This window comes from Echiichthys vipera (assembly GCF_963691815.1).
Source record: "Echiichthys vipera genome assembly, chromosome: 22".
NCBI lineage: Eukaryota > Metazoa > Chordata > Actinopteri > Perciformes > Trachinidae > Echiichthys > Echiichthys vipera.
The window spans coordinates 21,346,729-21,364,640 of record NC_139847.1 but is presented as its reverse complement, the minus strand read 5'-3'; the positions used below and the strand labels follow the sequence as shown (position 1 = coordinate 21,364,640).

Genomic DNA, 17,912 nt, shown 5'->3' with positions numbered 1-17,912 from the left:
AACTGATTTCTCTTGTTCCTTATGTTGTACAACTAAACGTTAAAGTCAAAGTGAAATTCCAGCGTAAAATCAACAGATATATTTTTTTTTTTTACCAAACTACTACCAAAGTCATTCCAAAAGGAAGGAGCCCATTGGTGCTTTGTTTTATGTGTAAGGACTCTTCTCATGCTGCTGCAGAGGTTTGTTGTTATTTTGAGCAGTATAAGTGGTTAAAAAAAGACGTTTTAATGCCTTCACCGTACTGCCCTGAGCTAATCAGAGCTAGCCACATTGGTTGCTCAGTTGTTGCACGAAAAAAATCTCGATGTGTTTTTGCGGACAAAGACCCTGGGATGATTTTATGCTGGAATTTCACTTTAAGCCTGTGATTACCACAGACCTAATTTGAAAACCCATTCGACAAAATCCATTAACATTGAGATGAGGGAACCGGGAAGTGCAAAACAGGGCAAAACAGTTAGTGCTTACTATATTCATATTTTCTCTCTATCCTGACCATAAAGTGTTTGTTTCCTAGCACAAAAATCCACAGTTCACACTCTGTGTAAAAGTGCTATCCACAGTTGGAAGCTCAAGGTAGTATGAGGCTTTAACTGTCACAGTTAGCTGAAGTAGTTATTGTCGTCCCAGCAGCTGCAAAGATCCTAAATGTGGATGATGCTATTGGGATTTGGCTAACAGACTGCTTAAGGCTTTTGTTTGGACCACTTTGGACAGGAAGAATGATGGCATGATCGATAACATAACGAACACGTGGCATGTGCGTATTAAAGTGGGTTTGATAAATTGAAGAATTTGTCAAAAAAGTTTTTATATTTCTCATAGTTAGGATCTCAAAAAGTTCAGTTTTTGCATCTGTACCGAGACTCAAGAATGAAAATCAGTAGTAGCTCAGTCCATCACACTGTATCCATATAAAGACGTCTTGAAACGTAAACCTTTTAATTTCTCTGCGTTTCATATTTTAGTTCTAACCGATGCCAAGGAGGTTGTTTTACTGAGCAGGTTTACACATTGTGGAGGTTTCGACCGTGAGCCAAGGATTCAGCCGTTTGTCTTTGGTGTGGACCTGAGAATTTCTGATAGATGTTAAAATGGGCATTTTGGAATATTTTCAGAATTTTCTTATACACGTCTGTCCTTACTTGAATGAACAAACCTGCCATGTGTATCCCATGATTGTCTTTCACCGTATGTATTTGGACGCACATCTGATCAGTATACACGCTATTGAATGAACAAAATCTTTCAATCCTCAAAGTTCAAACTTGAAAGTGTAAAGATGTTGAGTTTCTCAGTGTTTCTTTTGAGAGTTAAAGTGAGTATTTGCTCAAAGCATGCATCACTTGTTTTGTTCTGCAAAGTATTTTTTTCATTAAAGTATGTTCAGATTGATATTGTGGAACTTGTACACTGAAGTGTTAAGCTACTTACAAAGGTCAATTGTGTTTTTGATACTAAATATTTATTGTACATTTGATTTGGTTTTATAACATCCCAAACTGATTTATTTGATTGGTCGCTACAGTCAGAGCTTATGTGAGGTTGTAAAGTGCTCTAATGAGGTGAACTGGCCTCCCACTCATCACTACCTGTACCACTTCTGGAGATTGTTTAGATGACCACAGTATAACCCACAAACATTGTAATATAACTACCTCCTCTCATTTCCTTGTCTCATGTTGAAAGTGGACTGATTTAATATCAAGTAAAAGTAAGGTGAAAAAAGAACATTGATTTTTGTTTTGAATATTCTTAAGTGATATTTTCTGTCCAGATTTTTGGCCCCAAGAGCTCACTGCTTTACTTATGCATTACACTTCCCAAACATCATCTGTCAGTGGTCCTGGACATCTTTGGTGTCTGTCACTGCTCAAAGAAACTCCTCCAGCTTCTCTTTACTCCAAACAACTGGACTGAGTGATGATGAAGCCAGGTGTAAGGAAGGCTGCCTTCAGATGATAAGAAACGTGTTCTTTGCACAGCATGTTATCTTGTGTGAATAAGTTAAAACCATAAGGTATAAACCTGTGCAAACAACTTATCATAAAGTGTTATGAGATAAATACCTAAAATGCCTTTGGGGACTTTAGGGGCTCTGTACTGTTTGTCTTGTTCTCCACATTTGAAAGGCCTCTCTACTCAGTCCAATAAGTCCCAGTTTCAAAAGATATTCCAGACTGTTCTTTAATGTTAGACCAGTCTTATGGTAATTTTGCTGATAGATTAGCCAAGGCCTTTCAGACGGGAGCGTACCGATGTTCCCCGGTCACATACAAAGCGGGAAACACAAATCAGTGAAGGCAGAGGCTTATGTGACCAGGGAACATTGGAATGACCCTTTCAGACTATTTTATGCCTATAATGTTAGCCACCCTGCGACCAGGCGAACTGTGGACAGTTAGATCTAAGCCACAGTCAAAGTCTAGCTTTATGAATCCCGTTCTGGTGGTGCTCAGAACGGTGTTTAATGCTGTGGAAATTAAACAAATAGTGGGCTCATCTTTCAATACACTGTAGATGTGTGCTGAGTCCAGAGGCTAACTCAGAAAGGTTGGATCTGAAAGGTCCAGTTGTTACCTCTTTGGTTCCGCTTTGAAAGGTCAACAGAAACCAAGGTCAAAGCTGAAGTCACTTAAACTTTGATCTCAGTGGCAGTCTGGAGTGGTGCACCATGCCAAGAGTAGTGCCCACATGAGTTTGTACCCATCCTGTAGCCTATGTAGACCCTAACACTACCCTTCATTTACAACTCCTCTTTCAGAGAGATGAAAGGAAAAAGGAGAAACTGGAGGATAAGAACAGTAAGAACCATAGCTCATACGGGCGTCATCCCTATGTTCCCTGGTCGAATAAGCTTTTGCCTTTGCTGATTTAATTCAGCATTTTGTTACGTTAGGGTCAGGGTTAAGGGGTAGTGTTAGGGTCCAGATAGGTATATATGCCGGGGAATTCGGCACTGAAAAAAAATAACAGACCGGAGAACATCAGACCTTTTTTAAAATTAAGGGTCCCATTTTCCCCGGTCACAAACAAAGCAGGGAACATAGGAAGCTCCCGCTCATAGCGACTTCAATGCTAGCTAGCTACAGCTGATGTATGTATGGCCATTTTGGTCTGGCCATTTTGGTGAATAAACACCGGCTGCAGTAATGTGAAGAAGGTGAAAGTTCAGTTCAGGGTCCATATTAACTTAGCACATACAGAAGAAGACAAGGCTAACCTTAGATGAGGCGATTGCACTTCTTTCTACTGACTTTGTATTCAAACTCACCTGCAGCGGTGTGATGATGCACAAAAAAAATCCTGCGTATCCCCGGGCTTTATGACGAGAGACCAGAGCAAAGGGGAGAGACTGCAGGGAAATAACCAGTATCTGCTGAGCTGAACACAGACACTCCCACACACACACACAGTCCAAGCATCACTGTGACAGTGTAATAAAGACAGGAGCCATTCCCGCTATCATCTTTTAATTATCTGCTGAGTTACAATCCTCCAAATGTACAACTCATGACATTTACAACAAACACTTAAGTTTATAGTATTTTACGCAGTTACTATGGTTACATCTCCACAGGCATGTGTCTTTAGAAGAGCACAGATCTGATAAATAATCATTCATACCTTTAAAAAAGAAAAAAAAAGCATGGGCCCAGACCATGAAACACATCGTGGCATGTTAACAGAGTGTCGGTACAGTGTCGGACGTGCTGACATACACGTAAGCAGAAATCCCTTTGACCAGAAGAACCAACTGTCTAACAGAAAGAAAGACCTGCTAGGGCGTTATGGTGACCGCTCTGCGTCTGCATTCACTTTCCTGATCATCTTGCTCCACAACACACACACACACACACACACATACAAACTGTACACACACGAAGGAATGAGGGTTGCTTTTTTTCATACTCCCTGCTTTTATTACAGTGGACAATAGGGACCCAATGTTGTGATTAGTTGTGGGAACTATTGTGTGTAATTACAGTATAGTCACAGGGAGTGGATCTTGAGCCTCGGCTGTAGTACTCCAGTCTACTTTCTGCCTACTTTGACTTGAACTTTTCTTGATCTTGGCTGCTCCACCATTTCATGCCCATCCAAAAATATTACAAAATAATCTTCTACTGATATTTTCTTTTCCTTGTCCACAGTTATACAAACAAGATATGTATCTGTAGAAATCAGGGTATGCAAAGTGTCAAAGTGATGAGGCAAACTGCTGTGCATTAGAGAGGCAGTCTTTTCTCATCTTACAGGTTGCTAAGAAACAAAGCATGATCACAAACATGATTAAGTCTTTTTTTTTTATTATTCCTGTCAATACAAACCGTGGGAAATCAAAGATTTCGTGCTATCAGATTTTTCATGGCTTGTTTTGACTTTAAGGGAAGAGAAATGTATTGGTCAGACCAAATTGCATTTTTTGGTACTTTGCACCAACCTGACATTGTTTTTCTGGGTCACCAAGGAGATAGGTGAGTTTGTATTTCCAACAGCGTCTAAAATGTCCAACTTTGGGAAGACGGCATGATGACTGTCTTCCTTCGACTGTCATCTAACGCATGTATGGATTCGACTAACTAAGGCAGACTTGACTACAGCCCTGTTCCCTGTTGGGTGGGAGACCTGACGATTCTCGAACGTCACTGTACAGCTGTTGGAGCAAGGGGAATGTGTTTGGACAACTGTGGAATTAAAAATCTGATAAAATCTCTAGATCCAAGAATAAAGAACAAAGTGCAAAAAGGGGGGTACAAGACTGGAGGTGTCAGTGGAGGAGGTTGGGCTGTAATTTGGGTTATGTGAGCGGTTGAGAGGTAAAATGAACACCCACACCTTCAACAGGACTAAAACATGCACAGTTTCTAGTCAGTTTATACTCAAGCTACGTGGGACACGACTGGGCACATTATGGATGGCTGCTTTTCTTAAAAATGAAAGAAAATTCACAACAGGAAGTTTTTTTTATTCTTTTGTGCACATTTTTCACTGGTGGGTTACCGGCGGATGGTATCACAGCTATGGTCGTAAAAGAGTGTCGTCTCTTATCTATTGCGTTAGGCTGTTTATGGCGCCTCAGCTCCTGTGGAGCTACTTGTAGCAGAAGGTGCATGCACAAGTAGAGGTGGGGACCAGGGTTAGACTGATGTAACTGTTTATTTAAATAAAAACATAGCAAATAGAGCAGTATGTCAATGGTGTCCACCTCTAGACAAATGGAATGAAAGATGCCTCACCCTAACTTAAGGACCTGCTAACCCACCTAAATACATCTCATTATTATGGCTTTCAGAGGAGAGCGTTAGTGTCCCACAGTAGTCTTAAAAACAGTTTCAGAGGCTATTTTTTTTTTTTTTTACCTTAGTAAGGATTCCATTCTGGGTGATTTTTTTATTATTCAAAATAAAAATGAAATAAGAAAATGCTCAGATATGATTTGTGTATGAGCACAAATCCAAATTGGCATCAGTCTAACCCTGATGGAGGGTCGGGGGTAGAGACACGACTATGTCAGGCTGGCAGTTAACGCGACATGGTACCTTGGCACATGACGATGGGGCACAGGGGAGAGCAGTCATGAGGAGTCATTGGGTGATCAGGTGGTCAGGCAGGCATTTGGGTTGATGGGTGTGGGTGGGGTTGGACACAGTCATTTAGCTCTGGGCAGTTAATCGCTGCTCTGTGAGCGACGCCTGGTGTGATACCGTTTTGTTTTCGTGGGCCCTCAGCTTGGACACCACGTCGATGAACGCCAGACTCTGGACCTCTTTGTGGAGAGGCTCTAATAAGAGAGGAGAGGGGGAAAGTAGCATTAATTCTCAAATAAAAGCTGGCAATCAAGCAACAGAGTGACGTCACATACACTCATCTGCTGCCCGGAGTCTACCTTTTTTAAAAGAAATGCTTTTTTAAATTCCAATCGTTTCAAGTTTGCCATTTCTTCAGTGTTAAGCCACCATCAATGAAAGTTATTGTCTCACTTACAGCAGTTTAACAATGCTCAAAACAGAAGCCACCGGAAAGAATCAAATGTACATTACACTATTTATCAAGACAACAACAAAAAATGGCAAAGAAAGTGTTGAGTTCGCACTGACAGCAAAGTGTTTAAAAGCAAGACATCTGATAACATATGATCAGCTTTACTTTAAACTTAGAAGCAAAAGGAGCATGAGTCATCAAAAATGAAGAAATATGGTATGGTATTGAAAATGGTATTGAAATGAAGAGACAGTTCCACAGTGTAGCAGTTCAGAAAACAAGGCTTCTTACTAAACTAAGTACTAGAGACCTGTCTCTGATATACAGTGGGGATTGAAATTAGAGAACAAATTATAAATACTTGAATTATTCTGAAATATTGTTATTTTTTATTGTTCATAATTTGATAGAATATCCACTGTGGCTATACCACTGCTGTATATGCATGTTTTTTTAAATAACCAAGGCACTTGGCCTCATTGTGCAGATGATTCACAGTAAGCATGTGGTGATTGATGAGGTTTCCCGTTGATAGTGAAAGAAAACAAACCTCCGACAGTGGAGGAGAAGGGTGAAATTTCTAACTGTAGAGACGAGGAGATTCAAGTCCTTCTGTTAGTAAGGACCACACCAAACTCAAAAGAACAGCAGGAAACTCTTTATGACCAGATTATGAATGGCTCTGTCACCGTAGTGTAATCTGTGCCATATCCTCTGTCCTACACCCTCTACCCAGGTGCCCCCTCGCCTAAACCAAACACAGTATTTCCAGTAAGTGAGAACTCGTCTCAGACGGAAAACCCCTGTTGTGTCCTGCATGTGTGAAAGAGAAACTCTGGACTATGCCTGGACCTGAACCTCCTGACATTCTTCACTTCATGTTATAATTCGAAGTCTTTCAAACTAAGTATTTGTGTGTCTTTTATGAAACAAGCATTACTAACAGTTTAATTCAACAACAACAATAATAATAAGAACAATAACAACGTGTGTATGGGTCTCACCTGAGCCCATAACTGCACAGATGAGGATCATAGAGTTGTACTTGATCTCTGGTGCACTCCTCTCGTCTGACAGCAGCTTATGAAGCACTGACACCAGGTTGGCTCCAACAAAGTCCTTTTCAGCTGCAACTGAAACCCAGTGTGTTAACATGATGAATATGTCCACGTCTTATACAGTACGCACTGCAGAGCACAAGAGCATATTTAAACCGGCTCTGTCAGAAATAATGAATTCTGCTGCCATTCTCTTTACAGTACTGTTGCAGGGCACCCTGCAGACAGGCAGAGGCATGTGCCTTGACTTAGTCAAATAGTGTCATTCACTTTAGTCCTTTATTTACAAATTAAAGGCTGAATATGGAGAATGAGCAGAGCACCATCTAGTGTCTCAAGATCGTAGTCACAACAACAAAAAATAAATCCATCAGTCGGGTTGCCAGGTTCTTTGGCGAGTGTGTCAGCGATCAGCCTGCTCCATGTCAGTCATGAATCATACAGGGTAACCACTAATTTGGACTAATCAGTTAACCTGACAACAGTATTTAATATTAGCCAGTCTTCCTTTGAGGGGAGTGTAATCCATTAGCAGGCTCTAAACTCAAAATGATTCCTTGTTTCTGTAGCAACAACAGACAACCCTGGCAACCTGAAATTCCCAACGCTATTGGCTGGTACAACGTAAACAGCACGTGACTGAAAGGCATTGTCAAACCTGGCCAAAATGTTTTCAAACATTAAATGAAATATGACAAAATAATTTTTTTTTTATAGAAAAGCAATACTTTCATTCTGTACCTCTCAAAGTGCCCCGAGGGTGTATTTTTTCAAAAAAATAGCTTTTGATAAAGATTCTACATATTCAACCTTTAACTGACTTCCATCAGAAATGGTTTCTGGTTTCATCATCATTCAAGAAAAATCATATAAAAGAAAACAGATTTAGCGAACTATAAACACAAATAAATAGGAAGTGAATTTCATTCCTTCTTACCCAAATCCAGCCCTGCTATGAGACCCAAAGCCACCAGTGCTTCATTCTGCATAATCATATGCTCACTAGTTGCCATGGTAACTAAATGCTTGACTCCTCCTCCCTGAATGACAGTTCTGACGACTCCCTGGAAAAAATAAAATGTAAAAAAAAAAAAATTACGAGGGTTAAAGCCAATGCGTAACTTTTGACAGATGAAATAACAATAATTCTTCCCAAATTAACATTTTCACACAGATTTTCAAAACTATCAAAACCACAAACCACGTTTCAAAACGATACAGTATCCTCATGTGATAGTATAGAAAGTTCTGAAGCTATGGAAAAAGCAGATTTTCATTCAGATATTTAACCCAAGGCTGCACAGAGGAAACAAGGGAAGAAAATCATCTGTGTGTTGGTTTGTGTTCAGTGACCTTTTGTGAACCAGCACTGTGTGCATGCACTTCCCCACAGTGAAAACCTGCTCTAAACCAGCCACTGGCAGCACGGTTACTACCTTGGACTTGCTGTGTCGAATGAGGGCCGACAGGAGTCTGTTGGACTCGCCCATCACCCCTGCGTGATCTTTGGCTTCACACCACTCCACTAGTCTCTCAACGAGTTTCCCATTGGTTCCCAGCTGATCTGCAGCTTCAGCTGAAACAATAACATTAGTCATTTAGTCCGGGGTTCACTAAAGTGCACTCAAAAAAGCTTAGTGTTCCTGATCATTTGTGCACAAATATACCTGTTTTCATTTGATTCAAAATCATTTTTTGAAAAAGCTCAAATGAAGTTGGGGTTTTGGATTTGGAGCAGATTTTGATTTCACTCTGATTCTGAAGACTTTCTTTACATGTCCATCCGCCCAGTGTCAGGACTTGAGCAGCAGTTATCATATTTGCATGTCTTCATGACTCTGAAGCTGCTAAGATCTCTTTACTATCATACCAAAGCTTAAATAGAGGGTAGTGAAAAATCCTAACTGTGACTTCAAACTTAAAGTGTAATTCCGGTGCAAAATCACATAGATCTTACATACAGTACATTAAATATGCCATCGATGAAAGTTTTTTTCGTGTGTAGGTGCAACTAGCATCCCACAGATGATTGTTTGTTTCATTTCTGGATTCTGGAGGACACTATCTTGCGTTCTCTCTTTCTTGGAAACTCTTCACTCAACTCTCTCCTGCTGGATCTCGTCTTCAGCCTCTTTTGGACCGGCCGTCCTGGCCTTCCTGAATCCTGGAGCCTCAGTGGCCTGCACAGAGCAGAGCCAAAACAACAGACCGGCAGAGAGGCGAGTGCCTGCAGTTTTATCTGCTGATAACTGGTCACAGAGAACACCTTTACACAACAACCTCTCCTGTATTTGAAGGCAACACAGGAAAGACTTTCAGACAAACTTGTCTTAAGAGCAGCCACAACGTAACTTCGTCCTTCCATTGACTGGGAACTAAACACCAACTGGGCATTATTACATGTTATGAGACTTTATGAACAGCTAAGCCTAGAACTGTAACTTTGTTTAATGACTGAGGTTTAATGATGATTATGTGTGACTGTGTTGGTTCAGTTAACTTACTAACACTCTGTTAACTATAACTCTATCTGAACAGACCTCACACACATATAACTTGGATTAGACCCTTTTTGATCTCTCCAGCTGTGTGATTGAAACATTCACACCTTTTCTGCAGATGTCCAAGCCGCCACATCCCTTCTCCTTTGCGCGCGCGCGCGCACGCACACACACACACACACACACACACACACACACACACACACACACACACACACACACACACACACACACACACACACACACACACACACACACACACACACACACACACACACACACACACACACACACACACACACACACACACACACACACACACACACACACACACACACACACACACACACACACACACACACACACACACACACACACACACACACACACACACACACACACACACACACACACACACACACACACACACACACACACACACACACACACACCTTTAGTTAGTTTATTGTCTTTTGTTTGTGCATTTGTTAATGAGACTTTTATATTAGTCATCACTTCCTTCATAACTGGAAGGTGGTGCCCCGAGGAACTCTGGTTCAACTAGAGTCAGTTTTATTATTTTCTTTGACAATTATTGGTGATAGCTAATATTTAAGTTAGAAGTTAAGAACACTCAATCTCCTTATCTGAATGTAAATCAAGGCCCTACATTTAATTGGTTCTCTGTATGAGGTTTTTAATAAATTAAAGTTATTAATTTGTCTTTATTAATTTTCTTTCTCTTTCATTTGATAGTCACACTTTTGATCCAACTAATCTAGAGTACCTACATGTGTATAAACTATTAACAATTAACAGCTAACAGTCGGACATGGCTAACACTGACTTTGGTAATCCACTTGAATGGACTTTACTATGAGAGGAGCTGGTACAGGGGCCAGTAGGTAAGTCTTTAAAACACTCTCTTAATAAACTCTGGGTTCACTAACTACGCTGTTGGTGCTTTGTTTTCTGTTTAGGGACTCTTCTCATTATGCTGCAGAGGTTTGGTGTTATTTTGAGCAGTATTAGTGGTTAAAAGAGACGTTTAATGCCTTCACTGTGCTTCCCCAAGCTAATCAATGTTAGCCACATCAGGCTGTTAGTGTCTTTCTCAGATTTTCTCTGCTTCTAGCTTATTAAATGCCCAAAAAGACCATGGGATGATTTTTCACCGGAATTACACTTTAATCAGCTCAGGTTTAAAACTTGGTCACCCACCAGGCCTAAGTTGACCCTCCACTATATGCTACATCGTGGCTAACACGTTCTTGTGAACTCAGTATTGTCTCATGAGCTGAGGATCTCGTCACACCCTTAGAATTTGCTGTGATTATTTGGTGGAAAGATAAAATCTTTACCTTGTGTATCGATGAGCATACGTAACGTCCCCAGGAGTTTAAACTGGACTGGAGGCATCTCTGATTGCAAAAACTTCAACACCACATCTGCAACTCCAGCTGACAGCATCTTGGATTTGTTTACCACTGCAGAGAGGAAATGAGGAACATTTAAATCACAGAAGCAACTAAGAAAAGGTCTGTATTGATTACCATACCATTCTTTCTTTGTTCTTTTGTTATGAATCAGGTCCAGACAGTATCTACCGTTTCCCTTTCACACATGCAACAGGAGATCTGCGTCAGACGTGTTCCCACTTACTGAAAATACTCAGTTTGTTTTAAGCCAGGGGTGGCGCCTGGGTAGAGCATGCAGGAGGGAGGACATGATGCAGATTACATCGCGGTCACAAAATCACAAGATTTTAGTCAGAAATAACTTGGTGTTCCTTGAATTTGTCTGATCATTTTAGGGTCATCCTGGATCTTGTGCTCTGTCCAGTTAGACATTTTGATTGATATCTTCATTTAATCACTCTTCACTTTCACCTTCACTTTCAGAGGTTTGGTGTCATCCGAGCCCCATGATAAGGACATCATCAACACCTACTTGCTTGCAGACAATGACCTGGGTCTTCATTTATAAAACTGTACTAAGAAGTTTTAAAACACATTGCGGCACACATTTGCACGCAATCTTTCCTTTATAAATACTGATAAATTCCAACCTGCTGTGAATTGTGCAGGGATGATCTCCACCCAGTGTCATACAATTTTCCTCCCACTATCTTCCATAAATGGCATATGCTAAATAGCTCCTGAATATGGACGCTGTCTTAATGAGGACCTTACATTGACTGACACAAGGAAAATGACACAGAAGAAGGCAGAAAAAGCAAGGTTCTTTGAGGAGGAAATGGAGGTTGAACGCTGCAAAAATGTGTTGTTGCAAGCCTCAGTAGAGGCATTTGAATAAAATACAAACAGAGCGAGTGGCAACATGTATCCGCAGCTGTGAATCAAGGTAACTCCACCGTTATTATTTTCAAAGTTTAGCATATTCATATGTAAAATATCGTGGGCTATTTAAAAAAATGGGAATAATATGGCCGGTCTTAATGTGTTTATATGTATGAGGTGAGAAAATAAATAAAGGATGATATTTCAGAGAATTATTTGCGACACGTGAGATCCACACATCAATCCTTTCTATCTCAGCAGGGTCAAATTTAACTGAAAACAGATTAATGTAATCATTTTCTAAATTTAAAAAAGGATTGTATCTAACCAAATTTACCTTTTCAATCATAATTGTTGGCCATAACTTTGCACGAACACCTGATGACGTAAAATTCAATTAAACATGATATTAAAAACATGTAGACTTGATAATTAATTTAAACTACTTCTTAACTGCGTGCCAACAGTATAGTCCTATATTAGTATAGCCTATCTACAATACAACTAGGCTTTATACAGTGAGAAAAACATTTGCTGCCAGTTATTTTAAAGTAAGGTACTCATGGGTGATAGTTGGCGTAGTAATACACTTCTTCTCCGCTTATATTTTTTCTTTAAATACCAACGTTTGCCACTGCACATTTTACCACACGTTTCTGCCTGTCTACACATGGTTTTTGTGGGCAGCAAGGTTTACAAACGAGGCCCCCTGCTCTATTCAGTAGGGCTGCTGCGATTAGTCAGCACAAACATGTTGGCCTTGAAAATGCGTCAACATCAATATTTTAAACGGATGCATACTTTTTTTACTTTCTCTAAAACTGCCATAGCATGCCCACAGCAGAGCATGTGCATTATAATCAACAGCTGCTGCTCGGACCACAGAAGCCACAGAGCAAAGGAGAGAAGGCTAAGTAGTGAAGGACACAAGTACTGATGGATTGATTTGGAAAAGCATACAGCTCTGCCAGGTCTTGTCATGCCAGTGCATGTGTGAAAGGGCCTGATTGACACAATGAATGGAGACCTAGTGAAGTACAACAGTACCCTAACCCATTAACGACTCACCAGGTATGGCCAGGTTCCGCAGTGCGCTCAGTGCTGCATGCTGAACAGTGACGTTGCCTTCCTCAACATGCCGATCCAACAGCTCCAGAAGCTTCTGCACAATACCAGTGTCCACCATGTGGATGCAATTCCCATCTACACTCAGAAAGAAATGCTCATCACTCTCAGCTGACAAGATAAAAGCTGAAGACTATTTCAACTCCATCTATGGTTAAATGTATATCTGTACGTTTCTTTGTTGTACGGTGTTATTTTGCTGATGCCATGCCCCACTTTCCTAACAGGGATGATAAACATTATGGTTTGGTCAATTTTTCTCTGGGACCTCATCTTGTCACAATGTGATAAAATGTACCGTTGCGAGCAAAATTAGCAATGGCCAGAGCCCCAGCGAGCTGCAGCTGATGGTTATGAGATGGTATCCAGGACAGGACCCTCTGGAAGACGCTGCCCTTCCCTCCCTCAAACAGCTTCTGCATGGACTCATCTACACAACAGAGGGAAGACAGGTTAGTGTACACTGCAAGTTAATATGTCACAGACAACAGGTCAGTAGGTATGGATAAATAACCTCATAGATTACTTTTGGTTATTCTGTGTTATTTGGCAGCAAGGTTTTCACTTCAGAACCAAGCCCCCACCACAACGACTTCCTGGTTGAGCCATAAGGAAGTGCCAAAAACTGCAGTTCTCCGAGTGTCCAGTAGGAGTAGTTTGCACTAGGGCTGCCACAATTACTCGAGTTACTCGATTACAAAAATGCATTGAGGCAAAATATCTGCCTGATTAGAGAGTGAGAGAGTGAGTGTGAGTGAGAGTGACTCACTCTTCCTGATATGTATCTCTAATTCATTTATAAATTACCATATTTTTCGGAGTCGCAGTTTTTTTCATAGTTTGGCCGGGGGTGCAACTTATACTCTGGAGCGACTTATGTGTGAAATTATTAACACATTACCGTAAAATATAAAATAATAGCCTGGGCTATTATTTATCTCAGTCACGTAAGAGACTAGGCTTATATCAGCAATCGTCACACACACACGTCAACCAATCAAAATTCGGCGGGGGTGGGACATGGCAGAAGTGCATTCTGAAAAAAAAGATGCTACCTGCTACTTCCGTACCTATGAGTTGGCAGAGTTGTTCAGAAGTGACACAGAGGAAGAAGAGTTCATTGGATTTAGTGATTAGGAGTGACAGATTGTTTGGTAAACGTAAAGCATGTTCTATATGTTATAGTTCTGTGAATGACTCTTACCGTAATATGTTACGTTAACATACCAGGCACGTTCTCAGTTTGTTGTTTATGCGTCATATAACGTACACTTATTCAGCCTGTTGTTCTCTATTCTATTTTTATTTTAAATTGCCTTTCAAGATGAAATGTCTATTCTTGGTGTTGGATTTTATCAAATAAATTTCCCCAAAAAATGCGACTTATACTCTAGTGCGACTTTTAATCCGAAAAATACAGTAATCTATTTGTCTTTAAACCTGTTTAAACACGTGTGTCATAGAGAATTTTATGCACTACTTTGAATTGTTTAAATAGTAAATTATTCATAATATAATAATAATAAGTCAGAATGTGGTCTATACCTACTCTGTAAAGTGTCCTGAGATAACTTTTGTTATGATTTGGCACCATAAATAAAATTGAATTGAAAATTGAATTACTATTTTTTTATCCAATTACTCGATCAATCAATTACAAAATGATTTGATGGCTGCAGCCCTGGTTTGCACAATAGAGCAGTTTCTCATTGACCTCCATGTTAAACAGGCCGTTTTCACAGCGTCTTAAACCTGTTTAAGGCCTGGTATAAAAAAAACATTCTAGTCTGTATGTTTAGGTCATATCTCCATGACAACACTGAAGGGGTGAATTTTTTTGTACGTGGCTAGTTTTTATTTTATTGGAGGTTAAAGTTTATAATTAATTAGAGGCGTGGTCTCTTGAGTGACTGCTAGCCTCTGGCCCTCACTTCTCCTCAGAGACTAGTTGTCAGGATTAGCATCATTAGCATGCTACCTCTGTGATCTCGACCTGGACTGTGGTCATTCGTGTGGTGGTGTTTCAATAAGTGACGAGATGGTTTGCTCTTCGATCAACTGAAAGAACAGATGGTTTAGGAACACAACGTGTTAACGTTAGCTCTGTTATGCTAATTATATTGTCGCACTTGTACCATGATTTGAATACAGCCTGCTATCTATGACACATACACTAGATGCTAATCTGGAGCAGCGGGAGTATTCGGTCTTTTACAGTCTGTGAGCATGGTACTGTGTTGAATATCAGTTTAAATCATACATCATAAACGCTGCCTGTACGTGACTCTTGTGTGGTGTAATCTCCGCTAGAGACACAGGAAATAAAAAGAAATTAATCCCATTATAACCCCGAAAAAAATCTCAACATTGATTCTCACTCCCATATATCTAGTAAGGTGTTGTGTTAGCCTAGCTACCGGGCAGTGGCGCTAATGTTGCTAATTCAGTATACATTAGGTACACATCAGCCAGACAGACATATCTCTCTCCCCCCAACGTCACACATGCCCTTTTCTGGTAAGAGGAAATGAGGCAAAGTCTGACAAGATGGCGACTCCCATAGGTGAGTACAAGAGAAGGGGCCTCAACCGAGAGGCTATGTGTCTGAGTGTCTGAACATGAACGCTGTCCTGCCACCATAATCAACAGAAGACAAGACAGGAGTCGATAAAAATGTTGATACACTCATCAGAGTCATTAATTGAGTCATCTGAGTCAATAATTACAGTGTACTCAGAGTTATAAACTTGTCGAGCAGCAGAAAGTGCTCTGTTAATTTTTTTTTTTGCCCTGTGCCTCGCCTTTCAGGCTACTTCTGCCCTCTCCTCTTGTGAAGAAAACTGCAGGAACCCTATCTGACACAGTGATCATCTCAATCTGACATAAATATCATGTTATCTGATCCAGGCATATGATTATGGCCAAATGGCTGTCTGCACAGGAATAAAGAGGACAGAAAGAATTTTGTCCACCATCTTCCAGTCCATTTGTTAAGCATCAGTGGACCATGCGTAATAATTATTGTTTAATTGCTCATTAGATGTGTTAACTGTGGCGTAGCGCTGCTTTAACATACAAGAATCAAAAGCATGAACACCGTCATGTGAACTGATGGGCCTAATAAGACTAGCAGCAGAGTCCAATATGTACATTTATAACACCATATTCAGGTCTGTTCCACTGCAATAAAATATTAAATAAGGGCTGAATTATTAATACTCAACATCAGCGCTGGACAGAAGCCTGTGTGCACTTATATTTATGGTCATATGTGTGTGTAGGTTACTGGAACATGTGGCTGCAGAATTTGTGCTGCAACAGTAATCTAACAGTTTGAAGGCATTGTTTAAATTACTGTTAAAACAAGGTTTTTTTTATGTTCATGTTTTTGGAGGGAATTTGAATATGACAACACATCAACCCAAGCAAGTTTGTGGTATAATTGGCAGGGGTGTGCATCTCTCCCTTACAATCTGATACATATCTAGATGCATAGGCTAAGATACTATATAGATTTTAATATGGAACAAATCCGTTCGATTTGATTTGATATTTAATCGATTTGGTGCGATACGATTCGATTTGATAGATACAGTTAATATTCGTTTAATGTAACATATAATACAGTATAATAATAATAGTAATGTAATAACACATTAATTTTGCTTTATAAATTATACGCCAAGGAAGGATACGTGTTTATATATAACGATATTGTGCAATTCTAGGCAATCTGATACAGTTCTCAACATTGGTTTAATAAAGATTCATTCTCTATAATGAATTAAAAGAAGCCAATTCTAAAATAGTTGTTCAAAGTGTCAATGCTGCTTATCTTACATAAGATTTATTTCATATAGTCTTTTTGTTCCCTTACATTATGGCATGGGAAGAAAATGGAAGACAATTATATCAGAATAACATGTCATTGTGTTAATGACACAGGTAGACAAAAAGACTAAAGAGGCCTGCACATGATAAGCTTTATGCGTTGGGCTTGTAAACTGCCTATTCACAGACCTGGTGTGACTGCTTCTAAACCTCCATCATTACGTTTTCTTCCCAGATCGTGATACAACATTAATCCGGGAAGCTCTCACAAACAATAAGTTTCCCCCCATCTTTCTAGCCGACTTCATGTCGCTCTCTGGTTGCCTAGGAAAAGTCACACACACTTTTTTTTTATCTCATTGGCTGTGCTTTTGAAGGTCAGTGGCAGAGAGGCGATTTGAGCGGTGCACGCCGCTACCTTGGGCACTGCCACCTCTTCCATAAGAAATGAATAAAACGGCCGGTGCAAAGTGTTTTACCGAGTATCATAGGGGACTTTAGCCTACTGTGTGAACAAACAACCTAATGTTACCGTGTGACCCACGACAGGGCTTTAACTCCACTGTAAAGTCTCAGGTCCTGAGCATTAAAACGGGCTATAGATGGCGTGACCTCAGACCTCACCCAGTTGTGTCTGGAAACACTTTTTGTCTTTGTGTTCTTGCTTGTGTTAGCTGTAACATTACTAGCACCCAGAGTTCCGTCGTCACCCGTAGAGCTTTCCCTGTGTCGTCTCACCAGGTGAGTTTTAAGATTCCTCTTCATCAGGACTTTAGAGCTGTTCCACAGAGCTTACAAGTTGCCAATTTTTTGTCGAGTATTCCTTTCTTCTTATAGAATCCATATATCTTCAAAACTTTAGATTTGATGCTGCGCTGTAAACCGTGTCGACCATGTTGTTCTTCCTCACAAGCAACCATAGCAATGCTCAAAGCTGGTCTATACTTTCATCAATGAGAGTCACTTGAGTCTAGCCTTGTTCTTTTACCTTTTACAAGAGTGGCACAGACTTAGCTCAGTGGAGATGCTGTGTAGAAGCAGCAAAGCTTCAGTCAACTGAACATAAATTCATAATCGGGCCATCAGCAGTTCGTGGTTCATTTTGGCTA

The 17,912-nt window shown here is 40.2% G+C and overlaps 1 protein-coding gene across 2 annotated transcripts in view; it reads right to left on the bottom strand.

Moving 5' to 3' along the window:
• Positions 1–3,468: 3,468 nt before the first annotated feature.
• Positions 3,469–17,912, bottom strand: part of rap1gds1 (RAP1, GTP-GDP dissociation stimulator 1) — a 40,429-nt gene continuing 25,985 nt past the window's right edge. For both annotated transcript variants that reach the window (XM_083936755.1, XM_083936756.1), the window contains 7 exons: positions 13,271–13,402; positions 12,916–13,050; positions 10,909–11,034; positions 8,483–8,622; positions 7,984–8,110; positions 6,993–7,121; positions 3,469–5,788 (listed from right to left, as the gene is read on the bottom strand). In XM_083936755.1, coding sequence (XP_083792881.1) covers positions 5,661–5,788; positions 6,993–7,121; positions 7,984–8,110; positions 8,483–8,622; positions 10,909–11,034; positions 12,916–13,050; positions 13,271–13,402 — 917 coding nt within the window. In that variant the 3' untranslated portion in view covers positions 3,469–5,660. The remainder of the gene's footprint in view (positions 5,789–6,992; positions 7,122–7,983; positions 8,111–8,482; positions 8,623–10,908; positions 11,035–12,915; positions 13,051–13,270; positions 13,403–17,912) is intronic.